Source organism: Schistocerca cancellata, chromosome 2 (assembly GCF_023864275.1).
Source record: "Schistocerca cancellata isolate TAMUIC-IGC-003103 chromosome 2, iqSchCanc2.1, whole genome shotgun sequence".
NCBI lineage: Eukaryota > Metazoa > Arthropoda > Insecta > Orthoptera > Acrididae > Schistocerca > Schistocerca cancellata.
In genome coordinates this window covers 625635641-625655319 of record NC_064627.1, presented here as the reverse complement: position 1 = coordinate 625655319, position 19679 = coordinate 625635641, and the positions used below count along the sequence as shown (strand labels likewise).

The window sequence follows — 19679 nt, the reverse complement described above, 5'->3', positions numbered from 1 at the left end:
TAATCTTTCTTCTAACGTAAGTCGTAAGGTCAGTATTGCCTCACGTGTTCCAATATTTCTACGGAATCCAAACTGATCTTCCCCGACGTCGGCTTCTACTAGTTTTTCCATTCGCCTGTAAAGAATTTGCATTAGTATTTTGCAGCTGTGACTTATTAAACTAATAGTTCGGTAATTTTCACATCTGTCAACACCTGCTTTCTTTGGGATTGGAATTATTATATTCTTCTTTAAGTCTGAGGGTATTTTGCCTGTCTCATACATCTTGCTCACCAGATGGTAGAGTTTTATCAGGACTGGCTCTCCCAAGGCCATCAGTAGTTCTAATGGAATGTTGTCTACTCCCGGGGCCTTGTTTCGACACAGGTCTTTCAGTGCTCTGTCAAACTCTTCACGCAGTATCGTATCTCCCATTTCATCTTCATCTACATCCTCTTCCATTTCCATAATATTGTCCTCAAGTACATCGCCCTTGTATAGACCCTCTATATACTCCTTCCACCTTTCTGCTTTCCCTTCTTTGCTTAGAACTGGGTTTCCATCTGAGCTCTTGATATTCATACAAGTGGTTCTCTTTTCTCCAAAGGTCTCTTTAATTTTCCTGTAGGCAGTATCTATCTTACCCCTAGTGAGATAAGCCTCTACATCCTTACATTTGTCCTCTAGCCATCCCTGCTTAGCCATTTTGCACGTTCTGTCGATCTCATTTTTGAGACGTTTGTATTCCTTTCTGCCTGCTTCATTTACTGCATTTTTATATTTTATCCTTTCGTCAATTAAGTTCAATATTTCTTCTGTTACCCAAAGAGTTCTACTAGCTCTCGTCTTTTTACCTACTTGATCCTCTGCTGCCTTCACTACTTCATCCCTCAGAGATACCCATTCTTCTTCTACTGTATTTCTTTCCCCCATTCCTGTCAATTGTTCCCTTACGCTCTCCCTGAAACTCTGTACAACCTTTGGTTCTTTCAGTTATCCAGGTCCCATCTCCTTAAATTCCCACCTTTTTGCAGTTTCTTCAGTTTTAATCTGCAGTTCATAACCAATAGATTGTGGTCAGAGTCCACATCTGCCCCTGGAAATGTCTTACAATTTAAAACCTGGTTCCTAAATCTCTGTCTTACCATTATATAATCTATCTGATACCTTCTAGTATCTCCAGGATTCTTCCATGTATACAACCTTGTTTCATGATTCTTGAACCAAGTGTTAGCTATGATTAAGTTATGCTCTGTGCAAAACTCTACCAGATGGCTTCCTCTTTCATTTCTTAGCCCCAATCCATATTCACCTACTACGTTTCCTTCTCTCCCTTTTCCTACTCTCGAATTCCGGTCACCCACGACTATTAAATTTTCGTCTCCCTTCACTACCTGAATAATTTCTTTTATCTCATCATACATTTCTTCAATTTCTTCTTCATCTGCAGAGCTAGTTGGCATATAAACTTGTACTACTGTAGTAGGCGTGGGCTTCGTGTCTATCTTGGCCACAATAATGCGTTCACTATGCTGTTTGTAGTAGCTTACCCGCACTCCTATTTTTTATTCATTATTAAACCTACTCCTGCATTATCCCTATTTGATTTTGTGTTTATAACCCTGTATTCACCGGACCAAAAGTCTTGTTCCTCCTGCCACCGAACTTCACCTAACCTATCCATTTCCCTTTTTAAATTTTCTAATCTACCTGCTCGGTTAAGGGATCTGACATTCCACACTCCGATCCGTAGAACGCCAGTTTTCTTTTTCCTGATAACGACGTCCTCTTGAGTAGTCCCCGCCAGGAGATCCGAATGGGGGACTATTTTACCTCCGGAATATTTTGCCCAAGAGGACGCCATCATCATTTATCCATACCGAAAAGCTGCATGCTCTCGGGAAAAATTATGGCCGTAGTTTCCCCTTGCTTTCAGCCGTTCGCAGTACCAGCACAGCAAGGCCGTTTTGGTTAATGTTGCATGGCTAGGTCAGTCAATCATCCAGACTGTTGCCCCTGCAACTACTGAAAAGGTTGAGGGTTAATGTTGCAAGGCCAGGTCAGTCAATCATCCAGACTGTTGCCCCTGCAACTACTGAAAAGGTTGCTCCCCCTCTTCAGGAACCACACATTTGTCTGGCCTCTCAACCGATACCCCTCCGTTGTGGTTGCACCTACAGTACGGCCATCTGTATCCCTGAGGCACGCAAGCCTCCCCTCCAACGGCAAGGTCCATGGTTCATGGTTCATGGGGAAGGTTACCAAATGCATATTAGGCCTACTACAAGCAAAAAGCTTTACGTTAGGAAATAGTTTTACACTTCATCCATGCTCTCCAGTTTCTCAAGCATGAGATCGAAAAGTTGTAGTGCAAAATTTTTATAGAAATTAGGATCATCTTATTGTTCCATAATTCGTGTGATGTCCCCGTTTCTTCTCCTTCCTCATTCTAAATAACAATGTTGTCATCACTAATTCTGTATCTATTCCTGCCAATGTCAAAGCTTATTCGCTGGTTAACTTCACCGGTTTAGTTATCCCGCTATTGTTCTCCGGTTAGGCATTGTTACGTGTTCGTACACCACGTTTTCCGCGTTACTTCCAAAATAGAACTTAGGTGACTGCTAGCCGAGGACTGTACAACTGGCCCTTGCTAGTATAGCGATCTGGCAAAAAAATTTCTGTCAAAATTTCATTTTCTTGGATACACCGAGAAGATAATACGTAATCTTTCTTACCTGTTATTCCTGTTAGTCATTTATTCGCACTCTGGTAGTCTGAATCTATGGATTTCGCTGGTAATCATAACAACTCTCATTATTCGCAAACCCTATCAACCACATAATCAGACAGTGGTTGGCTTTCTTTCGTTCGGCTGTACTCTGCTCAGCTCGTATAGCCCCTTTTGTCTGCAGGGAAGTTTATTTCTAGATGTGACGAGGATTCCACTGGCAGAGACATCGCGTGCATTCACAAATCAACTAATGATTCATTCAGAAATCAACTTAGAATGTGTTCAACAATGTTCAAAAACCGACAGGGATACATTTCAAAGTCACATGAATAATCGATAGACCAACATGCGCTGTATCTAGTCGCTTTGTGAAACAAGTTTTATATGAATTTGAATTGAGTCTACATGCCGAAGAATAGAGGGCTGTGCAGAGGAGTAAACTATGCTTCCATAGTCCAATTTCGAGTGCACAAAGGTGTGATACAGGTGGAGGAGAACCACTCAGTCCGCTCCCCAGGAGGTACCGCTCAGAACTCTGAGGGTGTTGAGGGATTGTATACAATGAGCCAAAAGATATGAAATGTGGGAAGAACAGCAAAGTTTTCTGTCAAACATAAGTCCCAAGAATTTGGCGACACCTGCAAATGTAAGGTCGACAGGGCCTACATGTAGGGAAGGCGGATAAAAGTCTGTATGACATCAAAAATTTACAAAGACTGTCTTACTGGGAGAAAATCTGAAGCCAGTTTTGATGCTCCACGAGTGGATGCGATTGAGACATCCTTGGAGACATCACTCAAGAAGGCTGGTCGATTGAGAGCTGTAGTAGAATGTAAAATCGTCGACAAAGAGGGAGCCTGGGACATCGGGAAGGAGACAATCCATATTTGGATTCATGGTGATGGCAAACAGTACAACACTTAGCACAGAGCCCTGGAGCATCCTGTTTTCTTGGGAGAAAGTACAAGAGAAAGTTGAGTTCACCCGCACATTAAATGTGCACTCTGTCATAAATTCACGAATGAAAAGGGGTAGCCAACCTCGAAAGCCACAAGAAAACAGAAAACAGTGTGCAGAGTATGCCTGTCCTCCAACAGGTATCGTATGCCCTCTCCAGATAAAAAAATATAGCTACTGTTTGGCATTTCCTCAGAAAATTGTTAATGATGTAAGTGGAGAGAGACATGGAAAATGGTCACTTGAGTATCAGCAAGAGTGAACCTGAGCTAGCTGAACACTACCGACTGAAAGGTCCAAATGAGAGAAGGTTGACGTGGAGGCAGAGAAAAATGCAGGTTCTCCAGAGTTGAGGCAAACAAGATCCGCTTGGTGGAAGAGGTCAATCAACAGGGAGCCTCTCGGACAAGGACGCAGAGATCCCCAAAGCGGGTGGTGGGCATTGAAGTCCCCAACCAGCAAATAGGGGAGTGGGAACTGACCAAGGAGATAAAGGTTGGTTGGTTGGTTTAAAGGGGGGGGGGGGGGAGCAAACTGCGAGGTAATCAGTCGCTTGATCCCAGTAGAACAATTACCCAAGGGAAAGAAGAAAACAAAGAAGATGTACAGCACAATAACAGGAGAAAGGAAGAACCAGAAGAACGACAGAAGGACAACAAATACTACAATGGACAAAACAGGACAAGAAAACCACAGACAGATGCAAGAAACAGGGAGAAGAGATTAAAAACAAGAAAGCAGATTACCATGGGTGGCTGACCATGAGAATAAAAAAGGAGAAACCAGCCACTCTGCAACACATTAAAACCTCCACCCCAAAAGTCCTAGGGTGGAAGACACAGAGGGACAAAGTACATGAGCTAAAATTCAGATCAAATGATAAAACCCACCCTCACGAATAAAACGTAAAACTAAAGCTGCTGTTGAGGCATTGTCGCCCAACATTGAAGGTAGGGTGCTGGGAAATTAAGTCCGCAGCAGAGCGGCTAAATGTAGGCAGTCCAGCAAGAGGTGAAAGACTGTCATTTGCGATCAATAGCAACACTGAGGTGGGTCCTAGCGACGGAGAAGGTAACCATGTCTGAGCCACGTATGGCCAATGCGGAACCAACAAAGGACAACTGATTCCCTGCGAAAAGGCTGCAGGGAAGACTTCCACACATACACAGTCTCCTTAATGACACGCAGTTTGTTGTGCATACTGTTATGCCACTCTGTCTCTCAAAGCCGAAAAACCTTGCGGCGTAACACAGAACACAGGTCAGTTTCAGAGATGCCCATCTCCAGGAGTGCTTTCCGCGTAGCCTGTTTGGCCAGCCTGTCAGCAAGTTTCTGGGATTCCAATGTGTCCCCAGGGTCCACACAAACACCACTGAACGACTGGACGGTTCTAGGGCAGAGATGGACTCCTGGATGTTCGCTACCAAAGGATGGCGAGGGTAGCACTGGTTGATAGCTTGTAAGCTGCTCAGGGAGTCTGAACAGAGAAGAAACGACTCACCAGAACAGGAACGGATGTACTGAAGTGCACTAGATATGGCCACAAGCTCTGCAGTGAATACACTGCAGACAGCTGGCAAGTAATGCTGTTTAATATGGCCTCTGTGGACATAGGCAAAGCCAACATTACCATCAGCCATCTAGCCATCGGTGTAAACAACTTCAGAGCCCTGGAACATGTCAAGAATTGAGAGGAACTGACAGCGGAGAGCGGCAGGTTTAAAAGAGTCCTTAGGGCCATGCAAAAGGTCCAGATGAAGCAGCTGATAAAGGAGATCGGCTCTTGTCATTGGTATGGACGATGGAATGTATATGGTACAAAGAGGGAAGGTGTATCCAGAAAGTGGAAGATGTACAGCAACACCTTGGAAGGAACTGTTTAAGGGGATTGGGTGATAATGGATAGTATCATGGAGAATAATCAGAAGTCCCCTGAGTGCCAGTGTGCCATCAACAGAGGGGAGATCAAACCAGACTGACTGGAAATGGGGGAAGACAAAGCGATCATGGGGGCGTAGCTTTGTTTTCTGAAGACAAAAGATGACCGGGTAGTAGGATAGTGAGAGGATCAATGATTCATCCCAATTTGAGCGAATTCCATGAATATTCCAATAAATAATTGACATAGGGTGGACAGGAAAGGGAAAAAATCCCACCACCACCGTTGCCGTCAACTCAACGACTGCTGAGAGCTCGCGACCGACGGCATGGAATGGCATTCAGCCAAAGGTCGAAGACCCTGATCCATAGGTTGTTCGGGGGCAACTCCTGCCGCCAGTGACTGGCCGCCAGCGATAACGTCACGGCGACACATGTAGTGATATGAGAATTTCTGTGTAAATTCTAGAACCCCTCAGCCTTCTACTGTCTCGAACATACGATATTCTAGATACGAGTGTGGGATGGTAAAATACTACCTACTACTTGTCACATATCTGCATGTGCAGGTTTAAAATCAGTCGTGGGAAGAAGGTATACGTGGCGGCCGAACGGCACTAACAAGTACCTGTCGGGTAATCCATATATGTGTTAGTGAGTGTATATGGAAGAACCATGGAATCTATATGCAGCTTTGTGCTTATTGTGTCACTGACTATTGTTATGTGAAACAAGAAAAATTGAAAAAGTACTCCTGTAGACTCTTGACTCAGCCTTGATAGAGGCAAGACGTATTTTTTGATCCATTTTAAGAAAGTCATGGTAGTCAGGCCAACTTTCTTTTAACTGTAACTCATTTTGTTTCTAATGTTCGACAGTGCAGGAGCCAATGAAGGTTGAGCCTTAGTGTGAGTGGGTGATAGAGGGGAGGTTGCACGGGCGATCTTTAGGCTCGCCAATCTGATGAGCATGGCGCTAAAGGTGAGATCTCAAGTCTGCATGGCTACCTCCTAAGTAGGTCACGGAGAGGCGAGGACAGTGCTGTATTTACCCGCTTGGAGCACAGTGGGCTTTCTACTGGCAAATAACTCATGAGCAGCAAAGGTAGACACCTATTCCTTCTCACAGATTTCCTGAATAATTCGTTCATCTTTAAAAATAGGGTAATCTCTAGAGGAAGCAGCGTGGTCACATAGAGTTGATGCAGTGAGGGGGGGGGGGGGGGGGGGGGGTGGACAATTACCCTCATGGGCATCCCTGCCACATGTAAACTCATTTGGCCGTACTGGAACACGACTGGCTGGTTTGATTAAACCGCTGACACCGATAGCAATGCATAGGTTTGGGAATGTACAGGCGAACTGTAACGATCTCATGTCCCGCTTCAATATTTGATGGAAGTTCAGCTCTGTCAAACGCCAAGAAGAAAGTGCGGATCAGTACCAGTTCCTTGTCAACTCTTTTCATATGTATGGCCATTACGCCATGGTCAGACAGGTAATTTTGGATGTGATCATTAGATAATCCGTCGAGTGATCTTGTATAAAGCAACCCACGCGATGAATTTAAAGTACGGTGCACTTCCACCCAGACAGGGAAGGTGTGTAGCAGTGTAGTTCGAAGCAATTTATGTGCCTGGAGGGCACTGCCTGTTTCTAACAACAATGTGCCATTTTTTTTTTAACCGGGAACAAGACTTTACAGGACCAGCTATTGTGTTGACACCTTTCTGAATAATGAAAGGGTTGGTTGTGGAGAAGTCTTGACCTTCGTCAGACCGAGAAACAACTAGAGACTTTGGCACTGATGGAAGAATTGTCCGTGGCTGAGACTGATCTAACTTTCTCTTCTGGGCAGAAGTTTTAGAAGTAGAGGAAACCATTGCGAAAGTATCCCCCATGATTACCGGCATCTCCGATGGCGCGCTCCTTCCTAGTGGGAGCCCTCTCTGAAGGCACTCCTGCCCTACGTGATTGTCCACACCTTAGGTCCCACTTCCCAAGAAATGGACAAAGGGACCAATCGGCACAATAGGAAGGTATCAGCTCAGGTAATCACACCTCCCTGGGCCTGGCCTTTACCAGGGTGGTACGTACATGTCCTACTTGTTTACCTGGAGTGGGGAATTATGCGTTACTCCGTCACCAGTTACACATGGGTCGGCCTTCAGACACGCACAGGGAGGAAAGAAAGAGAAGGGAGGAACAAAGAAAAGGAAAGAAGAGAAGATATCTCAAACATCGCGGCAGAGAAGAAGGTAAACAGAAGAATCAAGGAAAAGAGAACAGAACTTTCCAGTATAGAGAGAAACCAGAGTAATAAAAAGCTAAACTTCACGTTTTTTCACGTGTCTATTTTTCCAGCTGACTTTTCTTCAAATTATCCATATGCATATCACACAGGAAATTATTTATTATTATTATTATTATTTCTTTCTTTTCTCAGACGTTATGTCTGCTCAAAAATGGAAAGTGGCGCATACCTTGATCAAGCGTGACTTCCTTTTAACTGTACGGTATATGTTACATTGCATTTAGGAACTTTCAGGTAATTGAACATGTATCAATAATTACAGATTTTTGTAGTTGTATATTTAAGTTTGGATGTAGCTGTATTGCATTGATGTACTGGTGGATATTGTGTGGTATGACTCCTGTAGTTGATAGTATAATTGGTATAATGTCAACTTTATCCTGATGCCACATGTCCTTGACTTCCTCAGCCAGTTGGATGTATTTTTCAATTTTTTCTCCTGTTTTCTTCTGTATATTTGTTGTACTGGGTATGGATATTTCAATTAGTTGTGTTAATTTCTTCTTTTTATTGATGAGTATGATGTCAGGTTTGTTATGTGGTGTTGTTTTATCTGTTATAATGGTTCTGTTCCAGTATAATTTGTATTCGTCATTCTCCAGTACATTTTGTGGTGTGTAGTTGTATGTGGGAACGTGTTGTTTTATTAGTTTGTTTTATGGCAAGTTGTTGATGTATTATTTTTGCTACATTGTCATGTCTTCTGGGGTATTCTGTATTTGCTAGTATTGTACATCCGCTTGTGATGTGATCTACTGTTTCTATTTGTTGTTTGCAAAGTCTGCATTTATCTGTTGTGGTGTTGGGATCTTTAATAATATGCTTGCTGTAATATCTGGTGTTTATTGTTTGATCCTGTATTGCAATCATGAATCCTTCCGTCTCACTGTATATATTGCCTTTTCTTAGCCATGTGTTGGATGCGTCTTGATCTATGTGTGGCTGTGTTAGATGATACGGGTGCTTGCCATGTAGTGTTTTCTTTTTCCAATTTACTTTCTTTGTATCTGTTGATGTTATGTGATCTAAAGGGTTGTAGAAGTGGTTATGAAATTGCAATGGTGTAGCTGATGTATTTATATGAGTGATTGCTTTGTGTATTTTGCTAGTTTCTGCTCGTTCTAGAAAGAATTTTCTTAAATTGTCTACCTGTCCATTTATTATTATTATTATTATTATTATTATTATTATTATTTTGATTAAGAGAGCGCAAAAGTTATATGAGATAACCAATTTTTGTTTCTTTCAAGAAAATGTCACTGGAGATGATATGTCTCAACATTGCCAAAACCTCACTGGTGCACTTGACAGCTGTGCTATGGGATCAAACAAATGACTGTATCTCTGCATGTATTGTATTGGCAAAAAACTTTACCAACGTTCATTGGGATTATGTGCAAAAGTCCACATAAAAATTTCATCAAATCCGTGATGCTCACACAGGAACTTCTTCTAAAATTAGACTATTTGGCATGGAGTGGCTAAAATGCTAATGTGATGAATAGGACACGAAAATGCATCTATTTTCAGCAAAATTAACGTTTAAAAACATCGATTGGGAGCTTTTTGATTGGAAAGTTTGGTTTTGCAATAAATCCAACAGCTTTTTTCCTGAAATGGCTGTTGTTTTCTCCGTCTGACTGCAGTTAAGCTTTCAACAAACAACTGTTCTCTTGAGAAGAGTAGCATTTGCCTACCAGTGAACTGAACATGTCTCTGATTTAAGATGTTCTGGACGTCATCTGCCTTCTCCCGCCCAATCTGATGATTATAAAACCTGCAGAATATTAAGTTCAACCTTTCGTGGGCATTTAAAGCTGTGCCATCCATGCTTGACAGTGCTACATATAGAACTGACAAGGCACTCAGCGTAGAAGTAACTCTAATTTAATGTCAGGAAAATAATTATGGTGCAATCGAAAAATGTGACAGATCTTGTTTTTCAATCACTATAGTGCAGAGTGCAGACATTATATAGTGGCAGATGGCCCCAACTTAAACAAACTAGGATTTGGACCACCAGAGGGGAGAGGAGCAGGGTGTGGAGGAAACAGACCACAACTCCCTCTCGCAAGGCAGCAGCCTACACCCTTGTTCTGCAAAATCAGAACTGACAGAAAGATCTCCAATAACTTCTGGTGATGTAACAGTTGTACATGAAATCTATGACAGACCAGAATTAATCGTTTCATTCACTTAAAAGAAAAAAAAAGAATAATGCACAACACCAAGCATTTGAGTACAGCTACCATGCAATTGTTTGTTGAGGTTGGCACAGTACTGTTAACAACATAATTCAGGATCAAACTCTAGCGGTATTTGATGCAACCGCGAGTTGAAACATCCATCACCTATTAATTTGTCATGTTAAAGTGCCAACATCATACTAACTTTCGAAATTAAGCTAACAAACAAATGTTCATGTTTCTCTCATATAAAATGCTACGTTCACAGCTCAGTACTATGCAGCACGTGTCTTAACTAAACTATTTAACTGCCCATGATTGCCATGGCACCAGACCATCATGCAAACGGTTTCTTACAAACATTAACCTTCCAAATCAGTATTTGTCAGATGATGTACAAATACCAGTAACTGAAAACTGGTTGTTTTTTAATATTTATAAGCAGAAAATAAAGTTATTATAAACTATCTCTGATAAGATTTTTCATCTGGAAATAATTCACTATGAAATAGTGTCTATTAGATAATTTTGTGTTTCTGCATTTTGAGGCAGAATTTGCATCTACTTCGCATTCATTGTAAAACACAAATTTTTCTGATCTGTAGTTATGACCGACTTGTAAGACAAATGAATTCTTGAAACATAAGTCACTAAATTGATAGTTTGCTTTTGGCCTAATATTTTGCAGTTGGGATAGATGTTGCTCACAGGTGCAAGTGCTCCCTAAAAGAATAACAATCAGCAGCACTGTAAAAAATATTTATCTTGCTAAAAATGGTGTTCATTTAAATCTATTGGTAGTCTACTTTAACACAACATCCCTACTTGTTAGTGTGAAAATGTCATTGTCATTATAATAATAAGATTGTTAAATATTAAAGTGAACCAATTAATTTACACTTTTAAGTCACGAAATGTCTTAGACAGACAACAAAACTTGGTAACTGTTCTGGAGCTAAGTATAAGAATTTTATTCATTTGTTTTAGAGCTTTTACACAAGAGCTTTGACTCTGATTATTTCCTCTGCTAAGCCAGCAGACTCCTACTTAGGGGACTGCAAATCTCCATATTGCATTACTAAACCAGATAAATTTAAAAAAGTGCAACTGGATCTATTTACTAAAATATAAAATATATTTTATACACTATTCACTTTTGCAAGAATCCAATATCTCATGTGCCATTAGTCACATCACTGCCAGACTATTTACCTTGTATCTTTCACCAGTTGCAAAAAAAGATGTGAAAAGGTAAATTACCTTTTTATGGTTTTACAAGGAATTTCAGCAACTTCTATTCTTGCGTGATTATACTTTCTTCTAAATGATTTGATGTGACTTGCAATGAAGTACACAAGCAGTTAGCTGTTAAATGTTATACAGGGTGAGCATGAAGTCTTTCCCTGATTACAAATTTTCCAAGGAACTATGCTAGATACAGCTATATGGTTCCAGAGTGGAGATTTCATTCTGGAAACATCTCCCAGGCTAAGCTGTCTCTCTGCAATATCCTTTCTTCCACGAGTGCTAGTTCTGCAAGGTCTGCACAAGAGCTTCTGTGAAGTTTGGAAGAAAGGGGACAAGGTACTGGTGGAATTAAAGTTGTGGGGGGTGAGTCTGAGTCGTGCTTGGGTAGCTTAGATGGCAGATCACTTGCCTGTGAAAGGCAAAGGTCCCAGTTCGAGTCTCAGTCCAGCACGAAGTTTTAATCTGCCAGGAAGTTTCAACTAAATGGTGTGTAGCAGATAGTAGCTTAATTAATATTTCTTTAATTTTCATTTTTTTAATGAATATACTTCCAAATGTCTATATAGCTCTTGCAAAGAGTAGTTTAACTCAATTTTTTTTATATACTTCTACATGTGCTCTGACATAGCAGTTCCTTTCTCTCCCTGTCTTGTTAATTGTACTATAATAACAAAAATAATAAACTATTGATAATATAATGTAAATGGACAGATAAAAAAATCTACTCACCAAGCGGTGGCAAGGGAATACACACACAAAAGGATTTAAATTTCACAAGCTTTTGGAGCCAGTGGCTCCTTCTTCTGGCAAAAGAGTTGAAGGGGAAGGAAGAGGGGTGAAGGAAAAGGACAGTTACCACCCTTTGCATGTCAAATGTTCCCATCCATACAGCCTTGGCATTCGAGGCAAACGTATTTGTTCGGATGCAGACTCTCTACAGCAATACACCATCACTCTCACTTCAGCCTTCGCCGAACATAATTATCCCAACAGCCTAGTCCGAAAGCAGATTTTTCTGGGCTGTCACATCCAATCCTGGTACTGCTGATTCCTCCACAAAACAACTTTGTAGCACACCACTTGCCACCCAGTATTCTACTGGTCTTGAAGGTGTCAATCAGCTACTTTGACAAGGACATGACTTCCTAAAATCACATGCTGAAATGAAATCCATTCTGTCTGAAGTTTTGCCACCACACCTTGAATAGCTGTTTGTCACCCTCCTAATATCTGCAATATCCTTTTCAGGCCCTATGCTCCTTCTGCATCCATTTCCCTACCCTATGTGGCTCCTACCCTTGTGACCATCCCCAGTGCATGACTTGCCCTATACGCCCTCCTACCACCATCTATTCCAGCCCTGTAACTGACAAAACACATACCATCAAAGGAAGAGCCACCTGTGAAACAACACACCATATACCAGCTGTTATGTAAACACTGTTCAGCCTTTTACATTGGCATGACTACCGCCCAGTTACGTCAGGATGAAGGGGCATAAGCAGAGGGTGTATACAGGTAACATACAATATCCTGTTGCAGAGCATGCTGCACTACATGACAGTCATGACCTCAGTGCCTGTTTCACCACATACATTGTTTGGACTCTTCCCCTAGACACTAGTTTCTCAGAACTCCACAGATGGAGACTAGCACTGCAACATGTCTTTGGTTCTCACCACCCACCTGGCCTTAATTTACATTAATTTCTTCCAACTCAGCACTTATTCACAGTAACTACTCCTTTCTTCACTCCATTTCAGTTTTCTACATATTTCATTTTCTGACTTGTCTATTTTTCGCCGTTCCCCCTCCCACCTCTGTTACATACAATAAACTTAGCTTTTCACTCTTATAAACCCGTGCGCAATGTTTTAGTAGTAATCTCTGTCTTGCATATTACTGTGTCTTTCACCTTTAAGCTCTCAGATTTTCAAATCTTGTCTGGTGCAGTCCCCAACAATAAGTCTTTCCTTCTCATCCGGTCTGGTAAGTGTTCCCTGATCCACGGTTTTGGGTGACTTTTCTAAACTGTACCCCTTTCCCTAAGCCTCTCCAGCTCTTTTTTCCTTCACCCCTCTTCCTCCTCCTTCAATTCTTCTGCCAGAAGAAGGTGCTTGTGAAAGTTAAATCCTTTTGTGTGTGTGTGTGTGTGTGTGTGTGTGTGTGTGTGTGTGTGTGTGTGTGTGTGTGTGTGTGTGTGTGTGTTTTCCCCTGCCGCTGCTTAGGGAGTAGATTTTTTTTTTTTTAATCTGTTCTTTTACATTATATTGTTACAGATAGTCTAATTTAGGAGTGCTGTTGTCACACTGGCATCTATGAAGGAGTAAGTGTGATGTGCTTTGTGGCTTCATGAAACAACAGTGTCAAATGGAGGTCTGAACAGATCAGACAGGCTGCCAGTATTAGTGACAAAGCAATAAGGGGTCGACCTGGAGTCCATGATGACACTGTTGGCAAACGTGGAGAAAAACTGAGTATCACCTGAACTTTCTACAGGTAATGAACAAAGAGCATGTGGAAATGTATCCATAAAAAACTGTATGGGTTACGGTACCATTTGCAACAAACTGCATAACTGTATCTAGCATAGTTAATTAGAAATAAATTTTTGTAATAAGGGACAGACTTTTGCTCATCCTGTATGTTTGGTCTAATATTGTATGTTACTTTTTTGTTTTAGATATCCATAAAACTGGGCAACGGATCACATCTAGTCACAAATGCTATGACAGCAGAAGTAGCAGACTACATCTATGATGCCAAAGAATAAATATGGAAGAGTATCAAAATCTGTGTATTCATTGTTATTCATGTGATCGTATTCAGCTAATATATGAGCTTACTTATTTGGGCGAAACGGAATTTAAAGTATTTAAAAAGGAGCAGAAAAGAAGAGCAGATAGCCATGATACCGTAAAAAAGAAGGAAACTTAAGATATTATTTATCACAATGGAAGCTTTTCCAGCAGTATATTCTGAAATAGTATAGCATATTTACTTATTCTCGTTTTCCAGCAATATATTCTGAAATAGTATGGCATATTTACTTATTCTCGTGGTGATAGTCTCTAACAGCATCAAGCAATCTGAAAGCTTCTCCAAGAGGTGCACGAAAACCATCAGCAAGCACCAAGTCATCAGCCCATGGACACACAGCAGATCTTACTATTACCTGTCAATTAAATTTATAAACAAATTAACAGCAAACAAACAAAAATGATAAGGACAAGAACATTTTACATTCTCTCTCTCTCTCTCTCTCTCTCTCTCTCTCTCTGTCATAATATACACGTAACATTTATTCCTTTTATCTTAGTTGTTGGATATGCACAGATTTATACTTGTCCGAGGAGAAAAATATATGCGGGAAGAATTAAAAATAATGATCTGAGATGAAATCATAAAACAGTCTTACAAGCAAGGAGTTGCACACAAAGTGCTTGTCCTAATAGCTACAAAAATGAGATAGCTAATGTTCTAAACCACACAAAAAATTTTCTGACATAAAGGTATTACTTGTCAAAGATGAGTGCTTAGAGTTGTGAGATTTCAAAGTTTTCCAGGGTTGTGATTCCACATTTCTCTGAATCAATTTTTGGTGTATGTGAAAGCATGTTTTGCTCATAGCATAAATTAAACTGTCTTGCCACTTATTTGTCGGTTACTTATGACTGTTCCAAAACAAACTTGGGAAATTTTGCTGTTGTTTAAGAAATAATACTTTTACCAAATTTAAATCACTAGAATATAAATGAAATCACAAAATTCATAGCTCCACAGTCAGGGATATGTTGTTACAATCTGAGATAGTAATACCACTCTCATATGTCACTAAATGACATTACAATGTCATTATAACTCTCTTTTTGATGTGACTATTGCAATAAAAATAAGAAAGGTTACTGCAATACAAATAAACCTAACTGCAATAAATAAAATTCTTAGTGTAAAATTTTGAGCAGACAAATACACACCGGATTAAATCCTACTTAGTAAATGACTAACTATAAATTATCAACATGATTTTTTAAAAAATACAACAAAATTCTTTATGAAATAAAACAAAATCGCCATTTTAAATAATTCTTTGGTTGATAAAATCATTCTTTTTTCTTCTTTTATTTAACAGGGCAATAATCAGTGGATTTACTTAAACCATTACTTTTCTTATTTCATTTAAATGGCCGACAATCAAAAATCTTTGTTTACATGCCTACAATGACAATGCAAGTGACTCCATGTTATAATACTGCAAAGTGCTGCAACAATGGATCTGAAAATTGAAGATGGCTGTTGATTTCCGCTGAAACTGATAACTGGACAAGCAAAATTGGTGACCGACAACCAGTCAAATAAACGTGACACTTTATCATATTGCTAGCATAAATGCAACACTGCATTCTTTTGAGATGGCTGCATCAGAATGTAAATAACCATATGTTCCAGCTAACATAAAAGTGCCCTAAACTGCTTTAAGTCATCATTCTTGAAACACCAACATTTTCTTATGAGAGCGAAGTCTTTCACAGTGGCACTGTTGTATAAAACATTCGCGGATTTCTTGCCACATCAATTCAGGGTAAAATCTCAAGCTTTGGATGATTACCTCCATTGTCTTCATCAGGAGCAAGTGACTGTAAAAACTGTTGCTGTGGTGGCCTTATATAGCTCAAATACGGCTTCTGATTGATCAGTAATTATGTCATGCTGTTGCAGATGGTGTCAATATCTGCACTGATGGCGCCACTGCTCCCGCCGTAGTGTAAACATTGCAAAAAATATCTCTGATTCTTCTCTGCATCAAGAGCTCACTTCCATGGACCACTAAGATTACATCTGCTGTCACGGTTGAAGATTTTCTCACATATTCTTATTTTTACAGTCCGTTTTATCACAGAGTCCCGGTTTGCAGGAGCCTGGGAAAAAACTTTTATTTCATCAAACAGTACTTTATGTAAGCATGTGTGTTTTCAGCAACCGAGATTTCTCCAGTTCTTTATTTTTAATGTGTCACTAATATTCTGCACAGCGGTCAGAAACGATGCGGATGGACTGACCGATGTAACTGCTTCCACACTTACAAGGCATGTTGTAAATCCAAGGAGAGACTGGCCACACGGCACAGAAGCACTTGAGCACTTCCGGGAACATATGAACAGTATGCACCCAAACATCCAGTTCACTGTTAAGACAGAGAAAGAGAGAAGGCTGCCATTTTTAGATGTTTTGGTACCATGAAAGTTGTGTGGACATCCCAGGTACTCAGTGTACTGCAAGCAAACGCACACTAACTTACATCTCAGCACCCACAGTTTTCACCATCCAGTCCAGAAGACAGCAGCTTTAAATACACTACTACACAGAGCAAAAACTCTCCCATGAGGACCACTTGAATTTCAAAATTTATCACCTGAAGTATGTTTCCCAAAGAATGGCTATGGGTCACATGGTAGGAAGTCAGTGTTCTCCAAGAAAAAGAAACATGAAAATGTTGAACATTCATGTGATCAGCCACCAACTACATCCCTTCTCTTATATGCAGTGCTACATCCAGCAAAATAGGTGTAGTCCTGGAAAGACGAGCTATCAGATCTATTTTATGACCCCCTAAGAAGATAAAGGAGATGCTAACCCTGTCAAGGAGTCTTTTTTTTCCTCCTCTTTCACTGTTTTAGTCTTTTTTCAGACATATGCTAAAACTTGTGTTTTATTTCATGTAGAGTAGGGCTCTTCCCCCAAGTCTCTTGCATCACAGTTGCTGGCTGATTGAAAATCAGGTTCTGTACCTTGAATTTTGTAGACAGTTAAGTAAACAAATAGAATTTCGTTTTTTTCCCACATAAATGACTAACTCTAATTAATGTTAGGATCACAACTTTGAGCCAAAGCATGTGTGGCATTAATCATCAAAAAACTAATGAACTCAAATATACTACAGGTGATGCACATTCCATGTGAACTAGCCAAGGCACATCTATCCTGGTTATTTGAGATTATAAAGTAAATTCAGAAAGCAAATTACAGGCTGTTTCTATTATGTTTGGGAATACATAAAAAATAGCAGGTGTGGAATTTTTAAAGGCTTGGACAAAACCAGGAAGGAGTGGTCATGTTGTGACCACAAACAAGTTCAAATCTAAAAGTAGGGTTATGAATGAATGACATCGCTTAACACCAAAAGAACATTAGTTGTAAACAGTCTGCTCTGGCAAACATTGAAAACAAGACAGACCAAACCAGACTCCAGGGCGGAGAGTGTTTCCGTTTGTAAAAACTTAAATTATTCCAGAACATGCAAATATTACAAACATAAGAAATTACAAGAATGTTCTAGATATGCTAAATACTAAATAACAAATGTTTGCTGGTGATCACATCTGAACTGGTGGCTTGCAGTACGCAAGCCAGTGACACTACCCACTACTCCGTATTGCATGCAGCACAACTCGTGACAACATTTTCCAACCTAGCATTTTATCACACAATTTTTTGTATGATAATTGATTGTTTGCAATGACAGGATTTCCAGCTTTATACAAAAACTGGAAACCAACTGAGTAAAATCATGAAAAATTTGAAGGTTTAAGTAAAAAGATAAACCCGTCAATCTACAAAAGACGAATTACATGTTAGTGGCACAGAAAGATGTCCCAATTTTAGTTTTCTTACCTGATGAACATAAAGTAATGGTGTGCCAGAGAACCATCGAGGAAGTTCAGAGTTCTGCTGAGATGACGACAATGGAGCTTGAACATTAGAGGAAATGAATGTTTTGTTTCCTACTAGTGCCTGAGGAACATTACCTGGTAAAGGTAGACTCAGCAGTGGGTAACTTCACATGAAACAGAAAAAATACATTAAAATATTGTTAAAAATTAGTTAACAAATATTGAACAACAGTAAGCAATAATTCATTTTTAGAGACAATACAACAATGTGCCATCACAATGAAAAAATTACAGTGTGAGATATATAGGGGGAAAAGTGCAGTCATTTTTCTCATATGGGAAACTTCTAGATGAGAACAATTGAAAGGATAAAATTCTCTCTTGCTTCCATCCACATTGTGTGATTTAAAATCCACAAACTTGTAGCCGAGTGCTCATCATCCACTGTCAAGTGGTGACTTGTCTTTTGGTTGCTGCTACTGCCTCCAGTGCCTCCTGTGACGTCACTGGTGCTCGCTCCAACCCCATATAAGGCAATGTTTTCATTGCGTGCCCGCTTCATCCTTCCAACGGCTGTGTCTCAAGCCGCATGCTGCCATGTTTATTGAGGGTGTTGTCACAAAGTTTCATCTCTATCACTTCTTTTGTTACACTATCCATGTAACTGTTTGCCTGTGTAATAACAAGTGTCTTTTCAGATGCAATATGATGACCATTTACTAGAGCACACTCTGCTACTGCTGATTTCTCATGGTTCCAAAGGCAAAAGCATCTCTCATGTTCTGCACAGCGCTGTTGAATAGTATGTACAGTCTATGCAACATAAAACTATCCACACTCACACGATATTTTATATGCTCCTGGTGTTATGAGGCCATTGTCTTTCACAGGCCTCATGAGTTGTTGAATGTTTATTGCATCTCTGAAGACCGAATCTATTTAATACCTACTTAGGTGCTAGCTAATCATTCCTCTAAAGAGCAAAATGCAAGCTTCTTTGAGTCCTCTTCGTGGTCTTTCTGCTTGTGTGTTTTCGGAGAGGTGGCTTGCAAAATTTGGCAGTTGTTGTCCGTAGTTCCCGAATACTTTCCATAAATGGTTCAGTTCCTTCAGCAGGTTTTCAGTGCCCGAGATGGCTTCTGCTCAATGCACCAAGGTCCTCAGAACAGAATTTTTCTGCAACAGATGGCGATAGTTGTTAGCATGCAGGTATTGGTCCGTGTGACTGGGTTTCCGATAAACATTATGGCTGAGACAACCATTTGCTTTATGGCGAACAAAGACATCAAGGAATGGCAAGGCACTGTCTCCCTCTTCCCCTTCCATCTTGAACTTGACATTATCATTGATACTGTTGATGTGGTCCAAGAATTCACCCAACTTTTCACATCCATGACGCCAGACACCAAACGTGTCATCGGCATATCAATAAAAGCAACTAGGCTTTGCAGGAGCCATTTCCAGGGTATGTCCTCAAAGTACTCCATAACACAGGTTGGTTATAAATGGTTAAAATACTCACCATCACACAAAAAATACGACAATGTCAGAGTACGTTTAAATAAACCCACAACCGTGTCATCAAATAACTGGGAGAATAGATCTATACAATCTTTGACAGGAACATGCGTGAATAACGAAACCACATCAAAACTGATGATAGTATCTCCTTCTCCAAAATGCAGGTATTATATTCGACTGATGAAGTCGGTC

The 19679-nt window shown here is 40.3% G+C and overlaps 1 protein-coding gene across 1 annotated transcript in view; it reads right to left on the bottom strand.

Moving 5' to 3' along the window:
• LOC126162288 (sterol regulatory element-binding protein cleavage-activating protein) overlaps positions 1–19679 on the bottom strand; it is a 284313-nt gene that overhangs the window by 238874 nt on the left and 25760 nt on the right. The window contains exons 3-4 of the mRNA XM_049918707.1: positions 17968–18130; positions 14346–14470 (exon numbers count right to left, since the gene is read on the bottom strand). Of these exons, the coding sequence (XP_049774664.1) occupies positions 14346–14470; positions 17968–18130 (288 nt within the window). The remainder of the gene's footprint in view (positions 1–14345; positions 14471–17967; positions 18131–19679) is intronic.